The sequence below is a fragment of the Buceros rhinoceros genome, unplaced genomic scaffold (genome assembly GCF_000710305.1).
Source record: "Buceros rhinoceros silvestris isolate BGI_N320 unplaced genomic scaffold, ASM71030v1 scaffold41046, whole genome shotgun sequence".
NCBI classification, from domain to species: domain Eukaryota; kingdom Metazoa; phylum Chordata; class Aves; order Bucerotiformes; family Bucerotidae; genus Buceros; species Buceros rhinoceros.
In genome coordinates, this window is record NW_010416496.1 from 18955 (window position 1) to 45191 (window position 26237).

The 26237-nt window shown below is 39.5% G+C and overlaps 1 protein-coding gene across 2 annotated transcripts; it reads right to left on the reverse strand.

The window, feature by feature from the left end:
- Positions 1–1052: 1052 nt before the first annotated feature.
- Positions 1053–25606, reverse strand: ACO1 (aconitase 1, soluble). 2 transcript variants are annotated; one of them, XM_010137816.1, is made up of 21 exons: positions 25485–25606; positions 23603–23771; positions 20600–20737; positions 18598–18667; positions 18307–18490; positions 17040–17179; positions 15864–16035; positions 15333–15433; positions 14031–14147; positions 12638–12797; positions 9273–9408; positions 8582–8666; positions 8150–8306; positions 7495–7619; positions 6619–6718; positions 6346–6359; positions 5805–5947; positions 4208–4355; positions 3668–3790; positions 2544–2729; positions 1053–1262 (listed from the first exon to the last, which is right to left on the reverse strand). In XM_010137816.1, exons 1-21 carry the CDS (start codon positions 25579–25581, stop codon positions 1149–1151), a joined length of 2679 nt encoding a protein of 892 aa, XP_010136118.1. In that variant the 5' UTR covers positions 25582–25606; the 3' UTR covers positions 1053–1148. The 2 variants fall into 2 exon arrangements, with proteins under 2 accessions (XP_010136118.1, XP_010136119.1); XM_010137817.1 differs by lacking the exon at positions 6346–6359 and having other exon boundaries at positions 6614–6718.
- Positions 25607–26237: the final 631 nt, after the last annotated feature.

A 26237-nucleotide genomic window follows, 5' to 3' on the forward strand; every position in this document is an offset into this window, starting at 1 on the left:
ATTTTCATTATTTTTTTCCTAGATAAAGCTGGAGCCAACTGCACTAAAAATAAATTAGATTACTTTGAAAGAATGTTAATTGTTAACTATGTTAATTGTCATGGCAGATACTGAGTATAGTACTACTCAGTTAAAAGTAGTACTATATAATCTTGTTTATCTCTGAGTAAGAGGATATTTGTTATCACTGTAAATAGATTCATGTGGTATTGTGGATTGGGCAGTCGCTGACTTCAGTGAATGCATTAGCGTAATCACTGGCTGCTAACTGCCACACAAATTGCTGACAGGGCTCTTTAAATTGTAGATTGCCTTCTTGAGGACACAAAACAGAGGGAAGTCCATCACAGCAGTATTCTGGTGGGTTATAGAAGACTGACAGAATCTGATAGTATTTGTGTTTATCCTGTATCATGCAATTACTTAAAGACACAAGACTCAAAATATGAGAAGTCAAGACTTGTATGATTCTGCTCTTACAGGGACAATGAGAAGAGTTTACAGTCAAAGCTTTATTCTGCATCTCAGTAAAACGATAACATGACAAAAACCACCAAACTTCTTGAAAATAAATTTAATTTTATCCATTAGAAATATCCCCAATATGTCCACCTTTTCACAAAGGCTTAGATTTTAAACAACAAAGTTCACATTTTTTAAAATTAATAAACAGCTAAATAATTCATTTCAGTATTAGATTCAGATTCTGGTCAGGTGAGTACGAAAGCAAGACAGTATCAGGTAATCAGAAAGGAATAAAAATTAGTTTTTATAGTGCCAGTTAATATTTGGACCACTGAAATGAGCATAGAACTTAAACTAAATAGGCCGAATATATGAAATCAGCACGTGATCTTCCAACAGTTCCACAGATTCCAGCAGTATTTTAATGACTTCTGCACTGTATTCTAAGGTAAGTCAAGCCAACCACCATACAAAACAAATAATAAATGCTGCTTACTTTAATTGGGCAAGCGTGTCCAGCTTCCTGATACACAGAATAACTCAGTATTGTAAACAAGCCTTCTAATACAATCCATGAAAAAACTTTGCTTTATGGTTCACACTTTTAAATTTATGATTACCATGGTTTTACTGTGCTCACCAGAAGGAGGCTTGTACCTGGAAGTTTTGCCTAATGTTTTTGATTAGGATGCCATTTTACGGATCATGTAGTTCAGAATGCCACCGTTGCAGAAGTAAGTGAGCTCCACCTCAGTGTCAAGTCTCATGATGGCATGAAAGGTTTTCCCATTATCCAGCTGTTGGGGTGAAAGAAAGTCATTCATGCAGCAGAACCTTCCACGTGTTACAGGACATCATAGTAAAGTAAGGACTATTATGATTGGTTTGCGTCTAAAGAAATTGCGACAGAAAGCTAAAGTGAACAGTCACTGGACATCAGTGTTTCTTCCCACACTAGACTACAGGCAGCTGCTTAAGAGGAGAGTGGTTTAAAACAAACCATAACGAATTCTTATTTTTGTTGATACAATCCTAGAGGCATGAAAGCTGTCCATCCTTTCAAGAGGTTATGCTAATTCTTGATTTTCTACATAGTCATTCTTCTGGCTTAGGTATACCAGCAATACTGTTTTCCTAAGCTTTCTTGTGTGTGGGAATCAGAAAAGCACAAAGGCAAGTGCATAAAGTGAAGTGAATAAAATAGTTGTGTTTTACTGAAACAGTCAGGTAGTCCCTAGTCAGGTACTTCCAGATGAATGCAGTGTTCACCTGTGACTGATAAGCTGACCAACTCTTTGGGATCTATACTTTCTCCATTTCAAGATCACTAAATGAGGCACAGGGAAACAATTACTATTAGAAACTAATCCAGGGAGACTACCTGCATTAAATGAACATGCAATAAGTAGATTGTTTAGCAGTAAAAAAGCAGACTTTGATACTATTAGGTTATGTAAGTCAGCTTCTTGTCAGATGTTCCAATCAAGAATAAACTAAATTTTTATCATAGGTACTAAGATTTTTTTAAAGAGAGCATAGGTTTGGAGGCAAAGCTAGACAAAAAGCAGTCTTTCAAATACAGAGCCTGAAAGTTACGCTGGGTATACTTAGACTTCACTTTGAATGCTGCAGTGTACAATATTCTGTCAGTTAAATTGTCAATGGATTATTGACGTAATTTTAAATTTATATAATTTTATAATTGATATAATTAATAACTGATATACTTTTAAATTAATTTCAATAAATTAGCTTTATTTATTTAATACTTGTATTTTAATTTCCATTTTGCTTCAAATATTTAACTGAGACAGAAAAATTTATAGTGGACTTTGAAAGACTGGTCCAAAACACAGGACTGCTTTGTGCTAAATAAAACTGTTTGGGTACGTTGCTTTTATATCCCATCATACCAAATCCCTATTACAATGAATGTTTTCATCCCATTTGCTATCTTAGTTCTCCCTTCTTCTAGTAAGAGAAGCATATTGCCCATGAACACACATTGTTTGAAGAAACAGTTAATTTTGAGTGAAATTACAGTGATTCAGAAAATGCATCCTTGGGGTGTCTCATACCTTAATCTGGACGTTCATCTGTGGTTTCATTTTTTCAGGAATGATAATCGTGTAACGCTCTCGTCCAGTGAGTCCTAAAGTCTGTGCATCCTCTCCAGGTGGATACTGCAGCGGAATCACTCCCATCCCTACTAGGTTGCTTCGATGAATTCTCTCATAGCTTTCAGCAAGCACAGCCTTGACACCCTGGGAAATAACAACAGGTACTGTTAACTTCATGGTTCAGGATAGACAGTCTTTTCGTGCTCTTAGGAAGGAAATGGGTACATTTGTGGTCCCCCCTACTTGTAGAGTCAGCAGTCTGACAGTGAACTGTCAGGAAGACTTGATGATTTCCTAACTTTCAAACATCTTCAAAAGAAATCTGATTGTTAAAAAATTACATATGCTTTTTCAGGAATCCTGCATACTTCTTGAATGTGTCTTACACAGACCACCACTAGTAATTTCCTTAACTCTTTCTAATTCTGTGTCTCCCTCCTACACTACAAGCTCCAGAATGAAATTTAATTAATTTCTAAATTTCTACAGGTTAATGCAATTAAGACAATAAAAAAACCCCCAAAAACTTAGATGAAGGTAATCTGGAACACCAACTCTCCTACAACTTTTCTTAATAATACACACACTGTTACCTTCACAAATTCCACAACAAGAAGCCCTGAATCAGAGTTCAGGTTGGTTCACTCTACGTGGATTTCTATTAGGCCTCTATATTAATACCGCTAAACATGCCTGCAATCTGCATGACGAAGCCATGCTAAACTTCATTTTCACGGATACTGCTTTCCTCTTACACTTGCTACCTTCCCTGCTGAGTGAGCTGAAGGAGGCAGCTGGAAGCAGACCCAAGGTTTACTGTGTTGTGGGAAACAGACTTAAAGAAACTGGCCTTCCTGGTGTAGCCTTGTGGACTTATAGCTGAAAATTAGTCAAGGCTTCCAGTATGAACAGAATCTATCAATATTTAAACAGCTTTCACAACTCTAATCTTGGAGGCAGCTGAGATTTCAAAATAGCTTTTGATAGCAAAAGCAAGAATCAGCTACCCAGGGTGTTGGTCAGGAGCTGACAAATGAATGCACTTTTAAGTACTGCCCTCCTAGTTTACTGTAGTGACTCACCAAGAGGAATGGTCCTTTAGCTGCCCAGTCTCTGGAACTCCCCGCACCATATTCCTTCCCAGCCAGCACAATCAGAGGATGGCCAGCTTGCTTGTATCTTTCTGCAGCATCGAACACGTCCAGCTGGAATGAAAATGAGAAACCTTTCACAGACTTCCTGGGAGGTGGAAGCACAGTCCGAGAGAAAAAAGGAAGAAAGTGTCCCCACATAAACAGCGGAAACCCACACTTTCCATCATGCAGCACTTTAAGGATATTAACCATACAGTGCTTTGTGGCTTCTAGCCTGATCCCAGTCCCAACATAACCCTACACCTTCCACTATTGCTTCTACGGTGCTTATACTCCCCACTGATAGCCCGATAGCACCACATTACACAGGTATGTGTGACCTGCCTCCCTAGGTCAATACAGCTCCTGTCCCCTCGCTAGTTTTACTTAAAAGGTGCTTAAGTAAATGACCTAAGCCTAAGAAGGAAAGCCAGTACTGATCTACTCTACTGTCAGTGAGCCTCAGTTTGGAGCAGCATGTGTACTTACAGTTTCACCAGAAGGAAAATGGACAGTCTGAGGTCCTTGTTTATCCAGAAATTTGTTCACCAAGCGAATGTTTGCAAATGTTCCTCTGGCCATGACAGCATCGTTTCCTCTGCGGGAGCCATATGAATTGAACTCTCGAGGAGTTAAGCTATTAAGAAAGAAAAAAAGAAAAGGAAAAAAGGGAATTCTTGTTTTCAGACTGAAGCACTCTGTGCTTTTGAAAAAAACCCTAAGTAATGAACTGTTGTTTCTGAGGCAGCTATGTACATAGTTCCCATAATGGCAGTAGCATCTGGTTAGCTGATAATTCTACTTTTAAGACTTTTAAGAAGAGGGGAAAAAAAAAAAAAATCAGAAGTCTAAAGCCTGGTCACAGAAACCAGCTTCCATAGTATTCTCATCCCTTGCCCTAGAAAACAGTATCTGATAGTGATGCAACGATATAGTTCATGTTAGGTCAGAAGATGCAATACAATTCTTTTCTAAATAGCTGGCTACTGAAAATCCTTCTCATTATTTATATTACCACAGCATCTAGAACAAAGGTAGAGACACCACTGTGCTAAACATAAACAGGCAGAGGAGCCCCTGCTGCAAGTCAGCACTACAGAAGAAAAACTTCATTTGTAAACAGATATGAGAATGAGGGGACACTCCAGCCTAATGAGAAGACAAAAACAGTCCTGGAATGTGACAGAAAATTGAACTGTTTGCACTGGGCTGCAATCAAACAGCAGCACTGACATAAAAGATTTGTTTTGTAGTGTGTGTAAGGCTATTTAGATTTCAAAGTGACAGACAGCAGAGGGCCAAAGAGCCCAGAGCAGTTAGGTTTCAGTAGATCACACAGTTTTAATAAATTTCCTCTCCAGAATTATTAGGTCTAGAGAATATTTTTATATATATATATATAATGTCAGTTGTTCCTTAAATGTTGTTGCTTAAAACACCACTGAAGTTGTAAGAAGTGCTAAACCAAAGAATAGAAATATCATATTACCTGTGAAGACTCAGTAGGGCAACTCAGCAAGTGCCAGTCTTGCCTTAAGTTGAACCCAGAGTACTAAACTGACAGGTTGCCCATAGAAAAAGACCAACATTTTACAGCAGTTTGGACTCCAGCCACAAAAGCTTTGTCAGTTTTTTCAGCTGTACTGGAACCTAAACTTCTCGATGTTCTGTAGCTCCTGATAGCCTAGATCTATGAAATAGTTGCACATTCTTGAAGAAGTGAGTAAAATCAATTTCTGGCATTAAGGACCATGATCATTTTGCTTCGATAGAGAGACAAATCCTGATCTCCTTATTTATGAATAGACTTACTGCAAAAACTATCCTGAAAGTTATCTTCGTCCCCTCTCTCCCTACAAAGGTCTTCAGCTCCCCAGTGTAGCAAATGTACGCTGTCTATGCAAGTTCTTATAGCTGGTGAGAGCTGCTGAAACAGCAGAGAAAGAAATGCATTTCTATATTCTACAGGCATCCATCAAAGTATATAAGCTTATGTGAACAGACAGCAGGTATGTTTGCTTGTAACACAGTATCATTGCTGTGGCTTGTTTCCTCTTCCCAAATTATAACAAGAAGCAGTGCTTACCCTCTGCTGGTCAAATAACGGGCTGCAGGACTATTTCTGGCTATATTCCCAGCTGGAGATATGTGGTCAGTTGTCACAGAATCCCCGAAATTCAACAGGACATAAGCATCTTCTATTGTTTTCGGGTTCTGAAGAGCCAAAGTCTAAACAGTCATAATAAATAAACAAAATCATTAAAATATGACACAGAATTCCTTTACATTTCTCAAAAGTGTGAACTGCAAAATAAACTCATCCTTTTTATAGAAGTTAAAGAAATAAAAAAATCCAACCCTATATAAAAATGTTTATGTTCTTGAACAAAACATGATGTCCTGGCTGTCCGTCAGCAAATTCATGCATGAAGAAAACCTAGCTATGACTTCCTGTGGCACATGTATGAACGCAGACAAAAATCCAGCATTCCTACACGTGTGCATGCATTGAAATCTGTATTTTGTTTTATACAGTCCTGAAATAGCAATCTGAACTCTGAACTATTTGGTGCAAAATGGAAGGCAGGCAGAATTGCGGCTTCTGTTTCCTGCCTTTTTCCCCTCACTTGCTTTGTGACTGCTGAAAAGTATTTCAGCTTAAAAGGAAACTTTTGAAAAGCCCTCAAGTAACAGGGAATCCTTATAATTTTCAAATTCACTCATGCCTTTGTATTAACATGAATACAGCAGTGTAATTCTAACATTTGAGAACCAAGGCCTCAACAGGCTATGATGGATGTTTCCAGACCCCTTGAAGTGGCTTTGCTTCACCTTTAACATTAGTCAAGGTCACTACACACTTTGGGTTGATTCAAAGGGACAGTGTGTACATACCAGACCATCAAAGAAAGGTGGAGATTTGATGTAAGTTGACTTGGGGTTCCAAGTGTATAGTTTATCTGAAGGAGCATTTAAGGCATTCCAAGATTTGTTTACTGTCTGAAAAAACACACAAAAACATTCCCTTGATTTCTAAGTTTTCAGACGCAATTACTTCAGTAATAACAGAATTACTTCAGAATCCAGGTAGAATTACAAATTTGACTTCAGCAAAAGCCTTGTGTATTCCTTAAAGCACTTTAGTAAATTCTTATGACAATATATATGAAGTTTGGGGTTTTTTCTTTAATGATTCTATCTGTTAAAAGACTCAGGAAACACCTCACTACATTACAAAAGAAAAGCTGCTCGTGCAGTTTTCTGAAGTTAACTTGTATTATCTACACAGATAACACTTTATAATTCTCAGGTATATTAATCAGTGATCTTAAGAAGCTTTCCTAACATATAAACCTTAAGATTATTTTGTTTCAACACCAGAGAAGGCTTGCAGGAAGACATGACCAAGTGTAAGATTTTTTTCTGATGTGAATGCTATTAAGTAATGCAATTGAATTTCATGTCAGCTGTAAAATACCAAACATCTGTGAAGGCAGAATATCTCACTTCCTACTATAAGCCTGGGATGACTGTTTAAAACACATTATGTACGCACATTCAAAAAAAAAAAAAAAAACTTTTCAGCACATGACTGTCTGTAAGAACCCATTAATCAACTAGAAGTCACTTAAAAACCCCGTCATTTGAATACTTGTTATAACAGGAGCAACAGCAATAAAAGGAAAAGGTTAATTTCATCATCAAGATCAGCTTATTTAAAATCCTCAGAATAGCATGGTACACCAATCAAACTACTGTCCAGGGGATTAATTCACCTCTATTTTTTGGTAGACTTCCTTGAACATCCCAGGAATAACAAACTGACTCTCAACAGCCTGAATCTCATTTCTTGTCGGCCAGATATCTTTCAGGAAAATCTTCTTCCCTGAAGCATTTATTCCTGTAGAAAATAGTATTGTTATGTTTGTTGCGTAAATTCTCCATTAAAAAAGAAATAAAAAGTTTATCATGGTGTCTTTTAGCTATGTGTTCCTTCTAACCTTATCAACGCTCAGACACACTTTATTTTGCCTACAAGGGTCTGACAGAACAGGGCCTCATAAACTTGATGATGTCTTTTGTGATTTCCAATGGTCTTCCAGAATAATTTTAATAATTTATAGACAATGTAGGCTGTAAAGGATCTTTAAGGGTTGTCTAGCTGAACTACCTGCTCAAAGGAAGTCCCCTGGGTCAGGTTCTCATCAAAGACTGTCACCAGAAAAGATGGCTCTGTGGAATTAAGAGTATGGACAGGCTTGGCTTCCCCCTTTCTCCATCAGACTCCTTGTTGCTCTCTGTTTCTTAACAAATGACCCAGAGGTACTTGGTCATTTTAAGTATCTCCCTAGAACAAAAGTTTCTGAAGAGCTTAATTCCAACCAGTTTAGTTTAAAAGCAGTGAAAAGAGGCATCCTGGCACTGTCTTACCCAAAGGCTCTTTCTCAAAGTCAATCCGGACAGTCCCCGCAATTGCATAGGCTATTACCAGTGGTGGGGAGGCCAGGTAGTTAGCACGGGTGTTGGGATGGACACGCCCTTCGAAATTCCGATTGCCAGACAATACACCCACTGCTACGAGGTCTCCCTGTAAGAAAGGGTTTGAGTCAAAGGTAGCTGAGGTGCTTGCAGCCTCCAAACACATAGCAGGTTACAGAGCTGCACCACGCTGCAACATCAACTGGACAGCCACAGAACTGTCTCCTTCCAAACAATCCCAAAGCACTTTCCACAGAAAAGAGAATACAGACTGGATTCATTTGGCACACAGCTAAGAGTCAGTGCACAGTGTAACACAGCTCAGAACAGCACACAACAGAGCACAGCTAACCTAGATAAGCTGCACAGGAAAACACTGCATACCTGTGTAATGGCCTCAACAACAGACTCTGGCAGGGGTCCACTATTGCCAATACACGTCATACAGCCATAACCCACCACATCAAACCTGGACAGAGCATGACAGTCATTAGCGAACAAAAAAGATTTTCGAGCAATATCATACAATCATAGAATGCTTGGGGTTGGAAGGGATCTTTAAAGATCATCTAGGTCATCTAGTCCAGCCCTCACTGCAGGTGCAGGGACAAGATGTTTAATCCCTTAGCAGCTGGCTAGGGATACTTTCAGAAGATGAACTGTTTTAAAAAATGAATTGCTGCCAAAACCAGCGTTTTTGAGAATGCTCAGTTTTTATCATTGCAGAGACTGTCCATGCACACAGAAAGAAGATCTGGGATATAGTTATCTAGCAAGATAAACAACAACATAGTGTAATTTATGCTATTTTACAACCATTATCTTGAAAAGTAACCCATTTTCCTGCTTAAGAACATGAGTCTTCCAAGAAGCTACAGCAGGCAACAGGCCTTCTCCCTTGTTGGCACAAAGTCAGCCAGCACAACAGCAATGCATTAACTCATGCGCAATCATGCTGCAGGGTACCTGCAATATCTTTTAAGCTGTACAGAGAAACAGTTATTCTTTTGCATCAGTAGTGGTCAATGCTTTTAGATAAGCAGCCATAGGTCAACAGTAAGAAAAGCACTCTTACCCCAGTTGGGAAAGGTAACTCATAACTCCACTCTCCCTCAGATAGTAAGTGACAACCCCGCTTCCTGGAGATAGGCTAGTTTTAATGTACGGCTTCACTGTCAAACCAGCTTCAACAGCTTTCTTAGCAAGCAATCCTGAAAAATGCAAAGGACAGTTGCAGTTTTTCCTGGAAGTGGAACAGTTTGGAGAACCAAGGGGTTAACGGAAGTACCATTAAATAACTGGAAAACAGAAAAGGCTCCATTTCCTGAAGTCAAATGATACAGTGAACCAACAGTACTAATGCCAGAGCAACCAGATACAGCACAAGTGCTCTGTTGAACTGCAGATCTAGTCTGCAATTTCTGCTCCACTGGAAAGTTGCTGGAAGTTGCATTCAACAAGATGCAGTCTCACTGGGGCACTGTGTAGACATTTAAAACTCAGAACACTATTCCTAAGACAAGCGTCTCACAAAAAATGCAATGAAGAATTGTTAACTTCCCACTTGTGGCAGTCTAGTGACCCAGTGCTGAAATAACTGCCAACATATGACTTGCTGCCCTCAGCAGCAGATGGCTATGAAAGCACCAGCTCTGCCCCTTGTCACAAACAAGCTACCTCACAATCTACAGCTTGTGGGAGGAGTGCTATTTTACCATTCCTAGGTTTGCAACACACATAGAATGTTTGAGTGGAGTGTATGCGCTACTAGTAACATATTTATCCTGAATTTCCTCCTTTTAAATGAATTGTCCATACATGGATGAATGTCGAGAATACAAGCCCCCTCCAGCCCTTCCAGGATGGACATAAAAGAAGCACCAGCTATGCAAACCATGCAAAACCTCACATTCCCAAGCCTCATTCTCTGCCTCACACATCCACTTAGATTAGAAAATATATGCTTTGATCCAACATGATCTTCAACAGGAAGACAACATCAAACTGGTTTGTCTTTGCCAGCTGTTTGGCAGCTCTGGTAGACATTATCTGGAAACCTGCACTTTTAAGTGTGGTGTGAAAAGGCCTACACCAATAGATTTGGAAGCCTAAAGGTAGATACGAGAATTTTAGAAAGCAGTCCTATTCCTGAAATCACTGAGGCTCCACAGCTGCCAAAGGAAGTTGTGGAAACTGGAGCTCCTGGATATTTTTGAAAATGTGACCACGAACAAATGATCATCCCAGCACCTGAGAGGCCTGACAGCCTCTTTGAAAATGAAAGCTTCTGCTTTCCTACCAATACCAGTTCTGAAAAGGATGCAAAGTAAAACTACAAACTGGCAAGGAAATGCCAGAACTGAAGCTGCGTTGAGCAACCTTAATTCAACACCTTTGTAAAATTGCAATAGGCTGTCAAAGGCACTACAGCATACACTCACTATCCCCACAGACACATGGGCCCTGCACATCATTTAGTGCACAGGATATACAGTGGTAGTTTGAAACAACTATTCATATTTTTGATTTCTTTAAGCTTGATTACTTAATGTGGGAGCACTGTATGGTTTCTTCACTTCAATTTCAAACCCTACCCTGAAAGGCAAATTTTGTTTCTTGTGGGTATCGCAGAGGTTCTCAACACTGTAGTGTACAGTTACCACAGATGGACAGAACTACTTTTTCCCCTCTCTGTCAAGGTCAAAATGTAAGCATCACTGTATGGAAAGGCAGCAAAGATAGGAGTACCCACTAAATCTGAGTGCATATGCTGAGATCCTTGGGACTACATTCTTCAGGCTGCCGTGCATTAAGTAGTAGCGAACACTAAGTAAGTGCCACTTATTTGTATCAGCAGAACATTCTACACTTTCTACATCCTATACTATAGAGCTATCTGAAAGATCCCCACTGACACAGAGGGGGTTAAACAGCCTGGGGGCCAAACACTTGAGGAAAACAAAACTAACCTAAGCAGGTGGTACAAATGAGGGATACCCCCACTAGAATTAAGGGAAACAGAACAGAGCAAAAAGGTAAGTCTGTCCAGAAGAAACCTACTTCTTAATCCTTTAACGACAGATATTCAGCTCTATTTCTGTGATCGGGATCAGAAAGAACCTGAGGAAATCAGTATGTTGATTTGGCTGCCTTGTCAAGGGCAAGTGAATTGGGAGACTGTTCAATCTGTTTGTCTCAAAGAGGTAAGAAATAGACCAGATCTCTCCTCCACTTCCATTTCCACCCCACATTCTGGTTTAGAGATGTCCAGAGACAAGGTCCCTGTTGCTAGGAATTAAAAGACCTTTTCTGCCTGGGAAGGGAGTGAGCTGCTGGTACTACAGTACTCTACAGTGGAGTGCCCAAAGAAAGATGCTAGCCCAAGAACAGACAACATACACCACATCAACAAACTAAAGTCAAAGTGACCGTTGTCAGAGGCTGTCCACAAGCCAAGATCTCCCCAGCACCACACAGGAACAAAGGAGACAAATTGTAAGTAATCCTCTTGTCAAGAGCCCTTGCATTGCCCATTGCACATCATTTCTAACCTTTGCAGAAGACAAGCCTGCATCCTACAAACAGTCTGACAGACTGCAAAGCCCTAATGCAGTGATTATCCTACAGTATGTGCATGTTTGTGGAAGAGAGAAAGAAATACGTGAGCAAGCAACTGGGAAAGAAGGCTGAACTGGGCCAATATAGACTGAACCCTCTGAGCTGTCTCCATTCATATTTTGTGGCCAGAAGCATGCATCTGGAAAGAGTAAAAAATTCTCTGCCCAGACCAGCCAGGTTAAAAATGAACAACCTCCTGATTTGAAATTTAACACAACCAACTCAGAGTAACTGTCTTGTCATATTTAAATAGTGATAAGCAAGAAAGCAGAGGATACAAGGCCCACATCTGAACATTTCTTGGATGCAGTTAAGATGTAAATGATAAGGTTCTGAAAGACAGCAATCCCTAAGAACACAGTTTTCCTCCTCTACTTGCCCCCAAATGCCCTCAGACTCTTGCTGTAACAACGTTATACACCTCTAGCTAGCTGTGTTTTGTACTCTGCTGTCAGGTCAGAGCACTGTCAGACTTAAATGATCTTCACTGTCCCCCTTCTTGTGGGTTTGACTTTTGATAGCTTCTTCCCAGCTCTCTATATAACAGCTTCTGTGTATGTAAACAAGTTTTAGAGGTGATGGCTAATTCAGTTCCAGCTTGCCCTGTAGAGAAGACAGTGCAGGAAAAATACATTTTCTTCATCCACGTTTCTTGCTACCATTTCCAGAATCCCTTCTACTACCCTAGGGACTAAGTTCTGTTTTAGCACTCTAAATGACAAAACCAGCACTGAGCATTCAGAATTACATCAGTGTTGTATTTGTCTTCAGGACACACAGTTTAAGTTAAGAGACTACTGCACATTAAGCAAACAAACTTACCCGCTCCCAGCATAACTGAGGGGTTACTGGTGTTTGTACAGCTTGTAATGGCAGCAATCACTACTGAACCATGACCAAGCTCGAAGTCACAGCCTTCAAAATTAAATTTGACTACGCTGTTGTGTCGGTCTGGGGCAATTTGAAATCCCTTGAATCCTTGCTGTAAGAGGAGAAAGTAGGAATCAAAAGGATGTGGTTAATATAAATATTTTGACTGAAATTTGTATGGACTGGGAATTTCACAAGTTATAAGCATCTATCAATCATATCCATGCTTACATTTTTAGGTCTGGTGGAGAAGTCTTGCATCTCTAGTCAGTCAAAATGGCAGACAAAAATTACATTTCTGGGGTCTATCCTATTCTCTGTTCACTGGTAAAAGAGGCAGCAAAATTTGTTTTCCTCCTGCATGAATGTACCCTTCTTCAGATTGCCCACATGCGTCTTGCTCCCATGTGCTCTAGATTCCTGACCACATACAACCTTGTAACACAATCTAGTCCTCAGATTTTAACCATATCATTAAGATTTTTAAGCCAGGAGTATCAAACAACTCAAACTTATTATAAGAGCTGACTTGAGAGAAAAAAGCCTGACAGTTTAAGAAAACCAAAGAACACTGTTCACACCATGAAAAACTATACTTAAGAGGTTTGAAAGCATAAGATCATTTAATGGAGTTTGGAACATGTAACAAAACAAGAATTATTGGGAACTGCTATAGTTTAAGTTTCTTGATTTACATCACTAGCATTCTGTATCGCCTTTAACAAGGTCAATTACCATATCAGGTAAGGATTCAAATTGATTTTAGAAACATAAGCATCTGAGCATATTAATTCAAATTAAAATCTTGTTCTTCTTTCAATGATCATTTTGGACTGAATGACAGAGAGAGAGGTCTTTTTTTTCTGTCTTTACCACCAACATCAAAGACTCACAGAGACACATGCAGTTCTGATCTGCTGAATAGAGTCAGTACTGAATGCAAAACTACATAGTGAAGCTCAGGCATAACCTGCTTGGAATGCTCAGGAGCTGGGTAGTTAGGACAGAAGTTAGTGCAGTACTACTACTACTTGGTCCATTCTACTACCACCACACATTGTGGCTAGTTCAGAAATCCTTAGAGTCTTTTGAAACCATGTTAGGCCTAGACTGATCTAAAAATCAGAAAGAACATGTTCAATAGAACACAAACACCTTATGTGAGAGAAGCATCGCCCCCATTTTAAACTACTCATTGCTGATGTCGTCTTCTAAACTGCATTCAAACACCCTCATTTACTTTTCAATAGGCAAACAAATTAACCCCATGAATGTAGTTCATGAACTCCAGACAACTTTTAGAAGCATGCATTAGTTTGTATGCCCAAATGTTCCTAGTTCCTACCTTGGCTCCCAGACAAGTCTCGAAGTCGTTCTTCATATCGGACACAGCAACTTTGTCCTGAGGTCTTTTTGGTCCACTGCAGCAAGGCACGACAGTATGGAGATTCAACTCAACAACCTGTTCAGAAAGAGGAACAGACAGTATTTCAGCACTGCACAACCACTTGAAGCCAGCTAAGCCACAGGTATATGCTTACCTCTGCTGTTGAACCAAGGCTAAGTCTGCACATCTTAATGTTTGTTTGCAGAAATTATCAAAGATGTATTAGAAGGGAAATATCAGAAGGAACAGTTCTACTTTCAAAACCTGCCAGCACCCAGGTATGGCTTTCAAAAAGACCCCAGTTATTGAAGATCAAATGTGTGACTAAAGCATCTAAACAATACAGATTTTGAGATTTGTGTCCTTTCACATGCTAGCAGCAGGATCCTTTTCAGAAAACAATGATGTGAAGAAACCTGGTACTGGCATAAACCAAAGCAGACTACGCATCTTGGCCTTGGGGAAAATGTTCAGTCTATTATGAAACAGAGATTACAATATTCTTTATTTCTCACTCATGTTTCAACTTTGTTTTTATAGTGTGCTGCAATTTTCCATATTTACTAAGGTTTTTGAATAATCATGCAAACCTGAATATAAGTGACAAGATAAATTCTTACTGTAGAGAAAAACAGGCATATTCTTGAGTTTCCTTGGCACACAGTAAGATTTTTCTTTTCTTGCATAGAAAATGGCTTGTGTGGTCTGAGGTTACCACACAGAGCTTCAAAGTGTCTTGATTCACACAGCAAAATCAGTTACTGGGAGAAGAAGGGTAAAACTGGGATAAAGCTTAGCCAGACAATATCCACAACTATCTTCACAGCTATGTTTGCGTCTGGACTGGGCTTCTCAAAGTCCAGTATAGAGATATAGAATAGGAGGTAAATGCCAGGACTTAGTCGTTCTGGTTGGTTTCCTCATCGTGTGATTAGGATGAAGGTGGGGATTAGGGTGGCCTCAAATGAAATGTAAAACAGTTTAAGTTCAGTGGTGGAGAAGGCTAGGATGGATCAAACTGCAAAATCTGCAAGAGCTAGAGCTCCACTGAAAGCCAATCTATACCCATACCCAAGGTTTCACACCTGGAGAGCCAGGTTACTCATGCCACTGAGCCCTAAGTAAGTCAGCTGTGTGGACCAAGCCAAAGGATAAGGAGTCCCTTGGCTATTTGTTAATTTCTGTCAAAAACATATAACTGGCACATTAAAATAGGGCAGGGCATAAAGCAAGGAGCCAGAAGACAAGATAGTTTCTAACCTGAGTGAAGTCTGGATCCTGAGAGGAGTTCTTGAAATCTCTTAGCATTCCCACAGCCTCAAGATACTTTTTTGTGCACATAACTTTCTCTTTATCACGGCCTAAGGTGAGAGACAGATACAGCATGAAACTGAAGAACTATTATGTGACAGAAAAATAAATCAATGTGTACAGGCTATTTAACTGTTCACCACATACACTGCACTACAAGACCCTTCCAGCGCTAATACTAGACACTCACTAGAAACAAAGTGATTGAGCAGACTTAGTGGCTTTTGCAGAACAAAAACTTAAGTTTCCTGCTTCTGTCATCTGGACAAGCTAGGTTTGGGCAGGGCTAAGGTAGCTGCAAGTCTGTCTAATATATGGACTCTAAGAGCAAGAAACAGCCTGAATAAACAAGTATGGATAAAGAAAGCTCTCAAGCTCAGAAAGCTGCACCTGATTCAAACCCACTGCGGACTATACCATTAGACCAGGAGTCTTTGCTGTCAATCATACCTTTAACTTGTGCTCTCTTCTTACACTCACCTGTTTGTATCAGGTATCCAATGCTAATATCATCCACTGGGAAATAGGCAGCTGTTGCTCCATACTCTGGACACATATTGGCAATGGTGGCTCGGTCAGCAATCGACAGTTGGGCTACACCGGGACCAAAAAACTCCACGAATTTACCCACGACTCCAACCTGGCGAAGGTGCTGTTATAAAAATATAGTGCCTGTGTCACTGCTAGGTGTCAAATGACCTGAGCATGTATGTCATGAAATCCAGCTTTTGACTTCAGAGAAATCTTTTTCAAAGGTTTTTATAGCCATCTGAAACCAGGAAGCTTTGGTAAACTCAATCAGGAAATGAGGAGTCAGAGATGTGAAGGTTCAATAAAAAGGTACAACACAGGGATGTCCTCCTTCTAAACTTGCTCTTCCTCTCATTTAAACTACAGTCTATCTTAGAACAACAGTACTTTTCCCAACATGAAGTTCTAAGAGGAGAATAGTGTAGGGTCTTTAGACAGCAAATCCATGAAGATGAGGAAACAGGAAAAGCCAACTGCTCAAGTACATGAATGAAACTGTAAATGACTGCACACAACATCTGGATGAACTAAAAAAAAACCCCACATTGGCTTTCCCCATCTGGATGTTCTCTCTAGAGACAGAATTCCATGATGAACATGTGTACTAGTTTTCTGACCTCCAAAACCATTAACGGTGATCCAGTAATACTCTTAATTCAGTCACAATCCAGAGAGTGAATAAACATATTAGGAACTTAGGACATGTGAGCCAAACACATGTAGACTAAAGAAACCAGACTGCAGTTTCTTTTCAGGTTTTACATTGTCTTTTTAAGTTCCAACTTAAAATAAAATAAAGTCATTGTGTTTCTTTTGAAGCAGTGGAGAAACAGGACACTTTTACAAGCACTGTTGTTCCAAACCAGCTCTGCATGTGAGGATTTGAACAGACCACGAGGTATCCCCTCTCTGTTCTATTCTGTCTGGCTTCTAGGAAAGACGTTTGCCTAGCAAATTTGCAGTTGCTCTTGGGCAGCTGATTCCAACGGAGTGATAAAGCTTAAAAACATCCAAAATGACTACATGGAAGCACAAATGGGGCTCCTACACATGCAGTACGCGGCTCCTTCCTACAGAACATGCATAGCTTCCAGCAGTAATGGCAAAACAGCAGACGTTCATTACCTTGGTAATGGTGAGCACAATGTCAGTGGATGTTACCAGTGGCTGAGTGTTTCCTAGTAGCTTGTAGCCAACCACCTCAGGAAGAACCATGCTGATTGGCTGGCCCAACATCACTGCTTCTGCTTCAATGCCACCGACACCTGTACACAACAGCAGTATACAATCTAACTACTCAGGGAGATAGTAATGTGACAAAGATAAACTCTGAAGTACAACTGACTGATGATTACTCAATTTAAGGCACAAACGGGGAGGAAAGGCAGTCAGCCAGAGGGCTTAGGCTTCTGCTAAGAGGCAGTCCTCATCTTGCTTCAGTTTCTACAAGACTGGGCTTTTTAATTTGTTTCTGTTCCATACTTTCATCCTTGATCCTCAGCCATTAGATAAAATATTAGGTAAATCTAAGTAATTTACTCTGACAATGCTTGGCTTTTACAATACCAGATATAAAAGTTTTATTTAATGACTTAAACATGCAATGCATAAACAAAGAAAAAGCGACATGGCATTGAAAATGGCGTGCTCTGAGTGTATTGTATGCAGACCGTGACTATTGGTCACCAAACAAGAGCTTTCAAGTCAGACTGAAGAAAGGAAACATTACTAGAGCCAAGAGTATGGACATACTAACAGAAAGGCTACTTGTTAAGACAGAAATATCTTCCTTACATCCATCAAAGTTTCAGCAGGGCTTGGGTACACGCAGGTGTGAACCTTTGTGTAAGCACACCTTCAGTATTAGAGGAATGCAATTCAAGTGACTTCATTTAGCTAACTTAATACACAGACTAAAAAAAGCCATGATGTTTACTAGCGATTTGACATTAGAGAGCAGTTTTGTAACTTTTTGCCGGTAGACAGTCCCCCTCATGCTTATCTTGCACTTTCAAACCTCCTTCTACTTTTTGGTTAGTTTAACTAATACTGAGGTAGAACAAATTGCCTGTAATAGTTGCTTGGATTTGATCTTCTTCCAAAGTAGCTGCTGCCCAGGACTGGCTGGGCTTTGGTGTGCTGGAGGGAGGTGCTGACTGATAAGTCTTTGCTTCATTTGCTTTCATATTCCTCTTCCACTTCACTTTCTAAACTGTCTTTGACTTGACCTGTGAGTTTCTTCTTGTATTTGCCCTTCCATTTCTCTTCCCTCATTCTGCTGGCAGAGTGACTGGGCAGGGACTAACCTGCCAGCCAGGGTCAACTCACGAGAACCTGAAACACAGCTTAATCAACAGCCAACAGTCTATTCATGATGCATTACTGCACATACCCCAGCCAAGCACTCCCAAGCCATCTATCATGGTCGTGTGCGAGTCAGTCCCCACAACACTGTCTGGATAGTAGTAGCCATCCTGATCCATCACCACTCTTGCCAAGTACTCCAGGTTCACTTGGTGGATGATCCCAGAGCCTGGTGGAATAATCCTCATGTTTTTAAAAGCTTGAGAGCCCCACTGAAAAGAAGGAATTGGAGTAAAAAATTTTCAGTGCACATGAGTACTGGAAGAACTTCAGTTCACTGCACTTTTCTCGATGCAAACAGAATTAATTCTTTCAGTACCTTTAAGAATTCAAACCTTTCTTTGTTCCTTTCAAATTCCAGGTCCTGATTTTTTTGTAAGCTGTCTGATCTGCAAGTGAAAATAATCACCTGTCAGAACCAAAACTATCCATGTGGAATTTGTATCTAGTCAGATATACCCAAAGGTTGAAAGAATAGTTATTAGCTAATGTTAATGCTGACCAGTCTCATCTTTTTAATCTCACTGCAGCTGTGAACTGCAGGCAACCACTGAAAAGGATTTAAGAAATCTTAAGAGAACACACCTGAAGTCTAGTTCCAATGTGAGTGCTAATCTGCATATTACATATGTTGCAGGCCTAAAAACTCTAGCTTGGGAAAAGCCAGATTACACGTTAGAGCAATGTGAAGTTTCCAACACCTAAATCAGAAGCAATCAGCAAAGCAGCAAAGGGAACCAGAACGTAACTGCCCTGCAGCTTCAGTTAAAAAGAGGTTATCACTGATGATACAGTGCTGCCTGAAGCCCCCGTGTTTCAAAGCAGACAGGGCTAACAAACTTTTCTCTTCAATCAGCTGCCTTACTTAGCCCTGACAAGTTTGAAAGAACTGAAGCACAGGGCTGAACAATGTTCTCTCCCTATACGCACGAGCCTAATAGAGATAAAAGAAAGCTCTGGCAAAAAGTAATTACCAGCAAAAAATAATCTAAGTGAAGTTCCAGATACTACAGATAACATAAAATGAATGTTATTAAAATACAGAAAAATAATCATCATAGTTCATTTTGTCTTAAAGATGAAATCATATCTTGTTCACAAAGAAAGACATTGTTTTCCAAAGATCTTAAAAAAATTATGTGATGCAAATTAAGAAAAGGTTAGGTTTCTCGTTTAATAGGTTACTGCTAGAACACCCATTACCCAAAAAAAATCTTTAAAAAAGTCTTTAGATGATTATTTCCAATTTTGTGTCTGTTTCTAAACTCCTTAGTGATACACATCTCTAGGAAAAAAGTTAAAGGGAGTTATTTTTAACAGTTACATTAAGCCTAAAATTTTTGGCCCTTTTTCTCCCCTGTCAACCAGGAAATGGCATCAGTGAGAATTTGTATCCTTACTAGTCTACAGTTAAAAAAAAAGTAGGAAAAAGGTTGTATTTTAAAACCGTCTGGCAACATTCTTGTAGGCTTTGCAATGCATTTCTGCTTAGAAGTTCAGTATTTTTATTCTAAAGAAGCCTCTAAATATTGGCAGTGGAAAAGTGCTCTTTATGTTCTTTAATTTCCATCTTCTAGGAATTTTCTTCTCTGCCATGCTATAACTTAAGTGCTATAATGCAATGCTATAACTTCAAAACTATCTCCTATACAGGACAATAAACACAGAGTATTTTAGTGGTAAGGTAACTGACGACCAAAAAACTTCAGGAGTTTGGAATATGGAAGGAAATTGCAGGATATGTTTGGAAGAGTAGTTCAGTAGGCCCATGTTTAGATACAATAGAGGGCAGAAGGACTCCTATGCAGAGGTCTGTATTTCACTGTGGTTCCAGCGAATGCTAGCGAGTGCTTGCCTCTTTGTAGCATGCTGAGGATGAACAGCATTACGTTTCTTTCTTGTACTTACAGAGGCAATATTAATCAGTGTCTAGTGCTCTTCTGTGTGGAGGCACTGAACTAGTAAACAGTTCCTCAGAGCTGAGCTAGGGCAAAAAAGTGTATGTGGAAAAAAGCTATTTCTGAGCAACTAATAATAATGCAGTGTTATGGAAAAATTATGATTTTCCAGGTCTGAACTGAGCCTGTTTCCATTAACATTTAGTCCAGGCTTGTGCTGCTGAGAGAGGCACCACAGGAAAAACAAAATTCCCACATCTAATTCACAGCAACTGATAAAACAGTCTATCTTAAACACTTTCATTAGAGTCTAGTTATAGTCCAAATGCTAAAAATATCACCAAGGGAACTCCTTTTATTATCAGTAACTAGATACAGCTTACTTACTGCCGTTAAGAAGTAGGAGCTATTTTGTACCCTTACCGCCTGTTAAAATCAACCTGGATGGAGTGATCTATCACTAGATCAGCAGGACAGATAGGGTTGATTTTTTCAGGGTCCCCACCAAGTTTCTTCACAGCATCACGCATCGCAGCAAAGTCAACCACAGCAGGCACCCCACTGAAACAGAAAAGAAATATACATAGTGAAACAATTTGAAAATAAATAAAAAAAAACCCCAATAAAATAAACACAGCTGAGATCCTGAGATGCAGAACAGATATCTACTATCTTATGCAAAGCAAATCACCACTTTACTCTGAGTCTTGGGATCATTAATCTATGGTAGAAACGGCACCCTTGGGAAGACAAAGCTAGGAGGTAGAAGGGATGGAACTGTATCTATATCCTGAGCACTGCAAGAATGAAAAATTAAAACCAAAATTCACTGACTAACAGAAGCAGTTTAATATGCTTGTCTGGGAATCTGAAAACAGTCTCAGTTAGCATTCCTTTGAGACCTTGAACTGGTTCTCTTGCTCTGTTCCTCTCTTTCATTTCCAATCTGTTTAAAAAAGAAGTGGGGAGGGGGAATATGACAGTGTCCTTTCTTTGATTATTTGCTATGTTTATTTAGCTGATTTTATGGCAATGGTCATCTCTTCCATGTTTTATGAAGCACAGGAGAATATTCTCTGTAATTAGGGCCATCTGATACCTTGCACACTTCAACTGAGACTGGCGGAACAGGACATCAGATTTCTTATATTGCAAAGAACATGACTGCAGACCACTTCCGCAGAATAACTGTATTTTCAAAGTAGATTTAACAGCACTGGGAGATCACCAGATAAGCATGAAAGGCAGAAATAAGGCATGTCATTCACCTTTACTAACAAATTCCTGTAGTTAACTACTGACAAAAGACCTTACATCACAAATGACATTCGAACAGCACGTTTTCAGGCTACAGGTTGACATTCAAATTTCTGCCTTCTCATCTATCTTGTGAAAATCCTGCAAGCCCTTGAATTCCAAGTGACTCAGAAAAAAGTTAGCAGGCATTTTTCTCTATATTTGTACATCTCATTCATCCAAAATGATTTTTAAATCCCTAAGTTAAGCCTTCCTTCCTTCCCAAGTGAGGTAGGTAATCTATAGAGAGAGTCAAAGTAATGCACAAGAGTCTTTCATCCATCCTCCACTTCCAACCCAACTTTATTCATAAGCAAACAAGAAGTAGCAACCAGAAGTTCTGGCACTTCAGCACCCATCTTAACTAATAGATCATTCACATTTCCATATTTATTTTAACGAAGCTTGTGGTGCTTCTCAGCATGTACATTCTCAGCTTCTACAGGGGTATGTACTACCATGACAATTTTTCAATCAGTTTGGGAAGCCCTCTTGCATACCAGCCTCTGAATTTGCAGGCTGCTGAGACAAAAACAGCTGTCTGATGTGCTCACAAGGAAGAACACTAGGTTTCTGCAACAGTAGCCTGAAGTAGTGAGAGTTTGTATTTTTAACTTTCATTATAAGGAAACTATTGTGATTTAAAAATATACCAGAAACAATGAAAGAAGAAAAAGGCTTTGTAATTTTAATTTGAAAATCCTGAGTGTTTATAAAAATGAACAGAAAAAAGGGTCCCATCATGTAAACTTGACATGTTGAGCAGTTTGAAGCAGTTTGTTATCCCAGGATATGCATACTCCAAGGAAAATAGCAAATGCTATGTTATGCTACCCAGGTGGCTTTTGGGGAGGGCAGGGGTGGAAGCTTACAAATGTTATACAATTCAAAAGGGGCAGACTCAACATCCATGTACAGTCTTAGAAGAACTTCTGATAATTACAGAATGGCCAGATCTAGGAAACTCGATTACTCTCATACAGGACGCATGAATGTAATTGTTGTACGGCTTCTGGAAAGTTGCCAAAGCTGCCTTTTCCAAAAGATCCCATTCAGAAGCCTGTTCAAGAGCTTGTTTTTCATAAATGCAGCTGCTCTGCAGACATATAGCAAATTTTTAAAACTCAGCAGGAGAGTACAGGGCAAGAAAGAAGTGAAGTAGCAAAGGCTACTTCATTTGTCTGGAAGTTTGGCTTCCTCTGGGCTTCAGATTTTTAAAATGTTAACAGCCATCAGCAGGTATAAAATAGGTAGGAAATAATAACTTTTTTTCAGTGAGGGTTTGTCAATTTTCACTAAAGTATTTAGGAGCTGAGCTGTACTGGATCTCTAGCATACGGCCAACCTTTGGGAAAATGCAAACCAGAAGATACGACAGCTAAGACACTTTACTGTTCTGAGAAGTAAAATCAACTGACATCTTAGCAGCTTGGGGCTTACGATAAATGAACTAAACTCTCTTATAATGGCAGAGAAGAAAGGTACAAAGGACAGCGGACTTGGAAGTCAGATCCTCTATTACAAACAGGTAGAAGCTACTGTTCCACCTGAAAATTGACTTCCCACATCTACCAAAGGCTATTACACGCTGACACATGGGGAGTAACCACACTACAATAACAAGGTCCAGTTTTCAGAGTTCATCAGCTAGGGATCTCAGTTTGCATTTCTGGGTAAAAGTAGACATCCATTTTTTCAACAGAAGAGAATTTCTTAAGAATGTATTTGGAATAATACTGTCTCAGGAGAAAATATTGAAAAGGATGGAAAACTGAAGCAAGAACCCCTGGGAAAAAAAAAGACACACATCCTCACCCCCCACAACAACAGCAACAAAACCTCTAAACTCTGAATATCCTCATTTGGATGCAATGTATCCATCCCCTCTGTTTTGAAGAGTTTCTTAAAGTTATTTATTTCTCCATCCCAGTCACACTTCATTTAATGCTTTTATCATGAGTGTTTGTATCTCCCAGTGTTATCTGAGGCATGGCATCCAGGAAATCTGAAAAAGGTCTTTCCAAATATTTCACTACTATTCTGTCCCCCAGCTAACCTCTCCAGCCCAAACCGACCATTGCTGTGCTTTCAAGGGCCCCTCTTCCTAGTTTTGGAGAGCATCAGACTCACGTGAAGTCTTGCAGAATAACTCTTGCAGGCTTAAATGGTACTTCAACATTCTTGTGTTGCACCACTTTCCAGTTAAGAATATTCTCGACATCTTCTTTCTTCACTAGGAAATCATCACAGTTACGGATTGCTGCTTCCAAGAGCACTCGAATAGAAAAAGGCAGGTGTACTGTATGGGTAAAAGGCAAGAAACAAATTAAGTTTTTACCTTACAGCACATGTCAGCAAGCACAGAGTTCCATGCCTGGGACAGACAAGAACTGTTCCTGTATCCTCACAAGGCTTTATCCCAAATTATCAGATGCCCTTTTCTAGCCTCCAGCTCTGTCAGAAGGTCAGTGCTAACTGACCTGTACCTCAGTATTTTGAGCAGACTTATAACCTCCATCCCTGTGAGACAGCAGACATCTTTGCTGGAGGGACTCTCTTCCACAGCTCTTCCATCCTCCACAGCAAAACCACTCTGAAAACATGCTGTGGTCACCTTGTTTCTCTACATTTTCCCCTCTCTTGCCACTGGACAATGTCATATAAATGCACTAGAAAACAGTAATTTTCTACCTGATGTGTTGGAAAGCATAGCTTTAGTGGTCTAGGCAGACTCTTCTTCTGCAGAGATGGAGACTTAGACTGAACAGCAGTAGGACTGTGCATCTGCTAATCTGCTTTTACTTCAAGACACAAATACTTACTTAGAAGATGACACAAAGTATTATTAGAGCAGTCCTGACAGCTTTACTATAAGCAATGGCCATGCAGAAAAATAAGTTTCTCTGTCCTTCCTTTCCTCATCCAATCTAATAATAGCTGTTTGATTTTCTCTCAAAACATCTACATTCAAAAACGTGTCCCAACTTTCTACACAGGGCCCCCAAGATAGTTAATCACAGTGAGATGTCATTACTGCTATCATAAACACACCCCAATTATTACTTAGGACACAGTCATTCAGAATCATTTGGGGGTTTTTGCATGTTTTTTTTGTTGTTGTTGGGTTTCAGTTTTCTTAATTTTCTTCCCTCCTTCCCTGCACCGTTCTTCTGTTGCTAAGTTATTCTATTTTTCTGCTCAACAGTGAGAATTATATCCTTTTTTCTTTAAAGAATCTGGAGTTTATCACTCTTGGAACCCTGAAACAGATTAACTGGTAATGCCATATATCTATGTGTCTGTTTCTTAAGAAACTTCTACGCTATTCATATGCCAAGTCTGACATTAATGGATTTCTCATTTATACACTATCTGAGTCTGCAAAGGATAGGCATGGGTGATATTCAGAGAAAACTCACCTTCTCTTGCTTCCTGAATTCTCTTTTATCACCTGCTTCCTTTCTGAAAGAGGAAAAGTACCCAAAATAGACAGCTCTAGGCTATAGACGCTTTCTAAGCATATAAATGGTATGGACTGTAAGATATTTACCAGTGCCACATGGAAGATGTCTAAGTACCTTCAGGAAGTGTTAGAGGAACTAAAGAAAAAGCCTCCTCAGAAAGGATTTTCTAGACAGTACTTTTTTTTGAGCCAAACAATCTTTGAGGATGATGCAGACATACCAGTGTTAGGTCGTTTCCAGCCTTTCACAGTAGCATAGCAGTATATGAGAAAACTTGCACTCTCAGTTTCACCTAGTCATCCTCATCCACTCAAGAAAAACAACACTGCTGTGTGCACAGCATGTTGAGAAAATAAAAACTATGATCCTGCTAGTATTTCTGTAGTTCTAAATTTCCAGAATTAGATTTTGCTGAAGTTTTATTTTCAAGAGCCATATTTTGAGAAAATAGTTCTCTCCAGAGACCAAATATCATCCAATGTTGCAACATCTCTTCAGGTTCTGTTCTTCACTGTTAACAAAATGTTTTCCTTAAGTTGTCAACATACCATATCTCACATCTTCCAATTTTCTCAGATTAAAGAACTTCTTCAGAGGCTGCTTAGGGTCCAGTGGCTCCACAAGCCGTACAAAAGGGTTGCTCATGGTTATTCAGGACCCCTAGTGTCCCTAAAACACAAAAAAGAAAAATCAAAGCCATCTTTATGACATCAGTCCCACATAAAAAGTAAATGTCCCATAGTCCCACCACATATCAGCCCCACATACAAGGCCCATACCAGACAAAAAAGGTACTGTACAGCCTGTGTTAGTCATGCCCACTTCTCTACAAATCTACTTGTAAAACATCCTCAGAGGTAAAAGGTCTGCAGGAAGATAACAGCATTGTGAAAAATAGATACATATGGATACACCACATGGTTTAGGAAGGAAGTTCAATATGTACACTACTCTTTTTATTGATGCTTCTAGACAGTTGTTTGTGCCTCTATGATCCACTAAACACCATGATAATGTGGTTCCATTTATTAAGTGGCATTGGTCTAAATCTAAACATACAAGCATTTGCATTCAAAAGGAAAAATTATTCAAATAAAACAGAAAACACAGTAGTTTTACTTGAACCAGAAAGTATTATAGACTAAGATTACAAACCCTGACTATCAGAGACACAAGGAACCCCCTTGATTTCAGAAAGTTTCATTAGGTTCACCACCAAAAAAACACTAGACTGTATTGTAAATATCATTTTAGTTTTGAAATTGCCACAAGTTGAGGCTGGGCTGGCCACTAAATGAATG

Coding starts and splice junctions, on each gene's coding strand:
- ACO1 (XM_010137816.1), bottom strand. CDS start 25,581: ATGAGCAACCCTTTTGTACGGCTTGTGGAGCCACTGGACCCTAAGCAG. Junction 17,180..18,306: donor CTTGGGAGTGCTTGGCTGGG/GTATGTGCAGTA, acceptor TGTTGTGTACAG/GTGTCGGTGGCATTGAAGCA. Junction 2,730..3,667: donor CTAAAGGACCATTCCTCTTG/GTGAGTCACTAC, acceptor GTTATTTCCCAG/GGTGTCAAGGCTGTGCTTGC.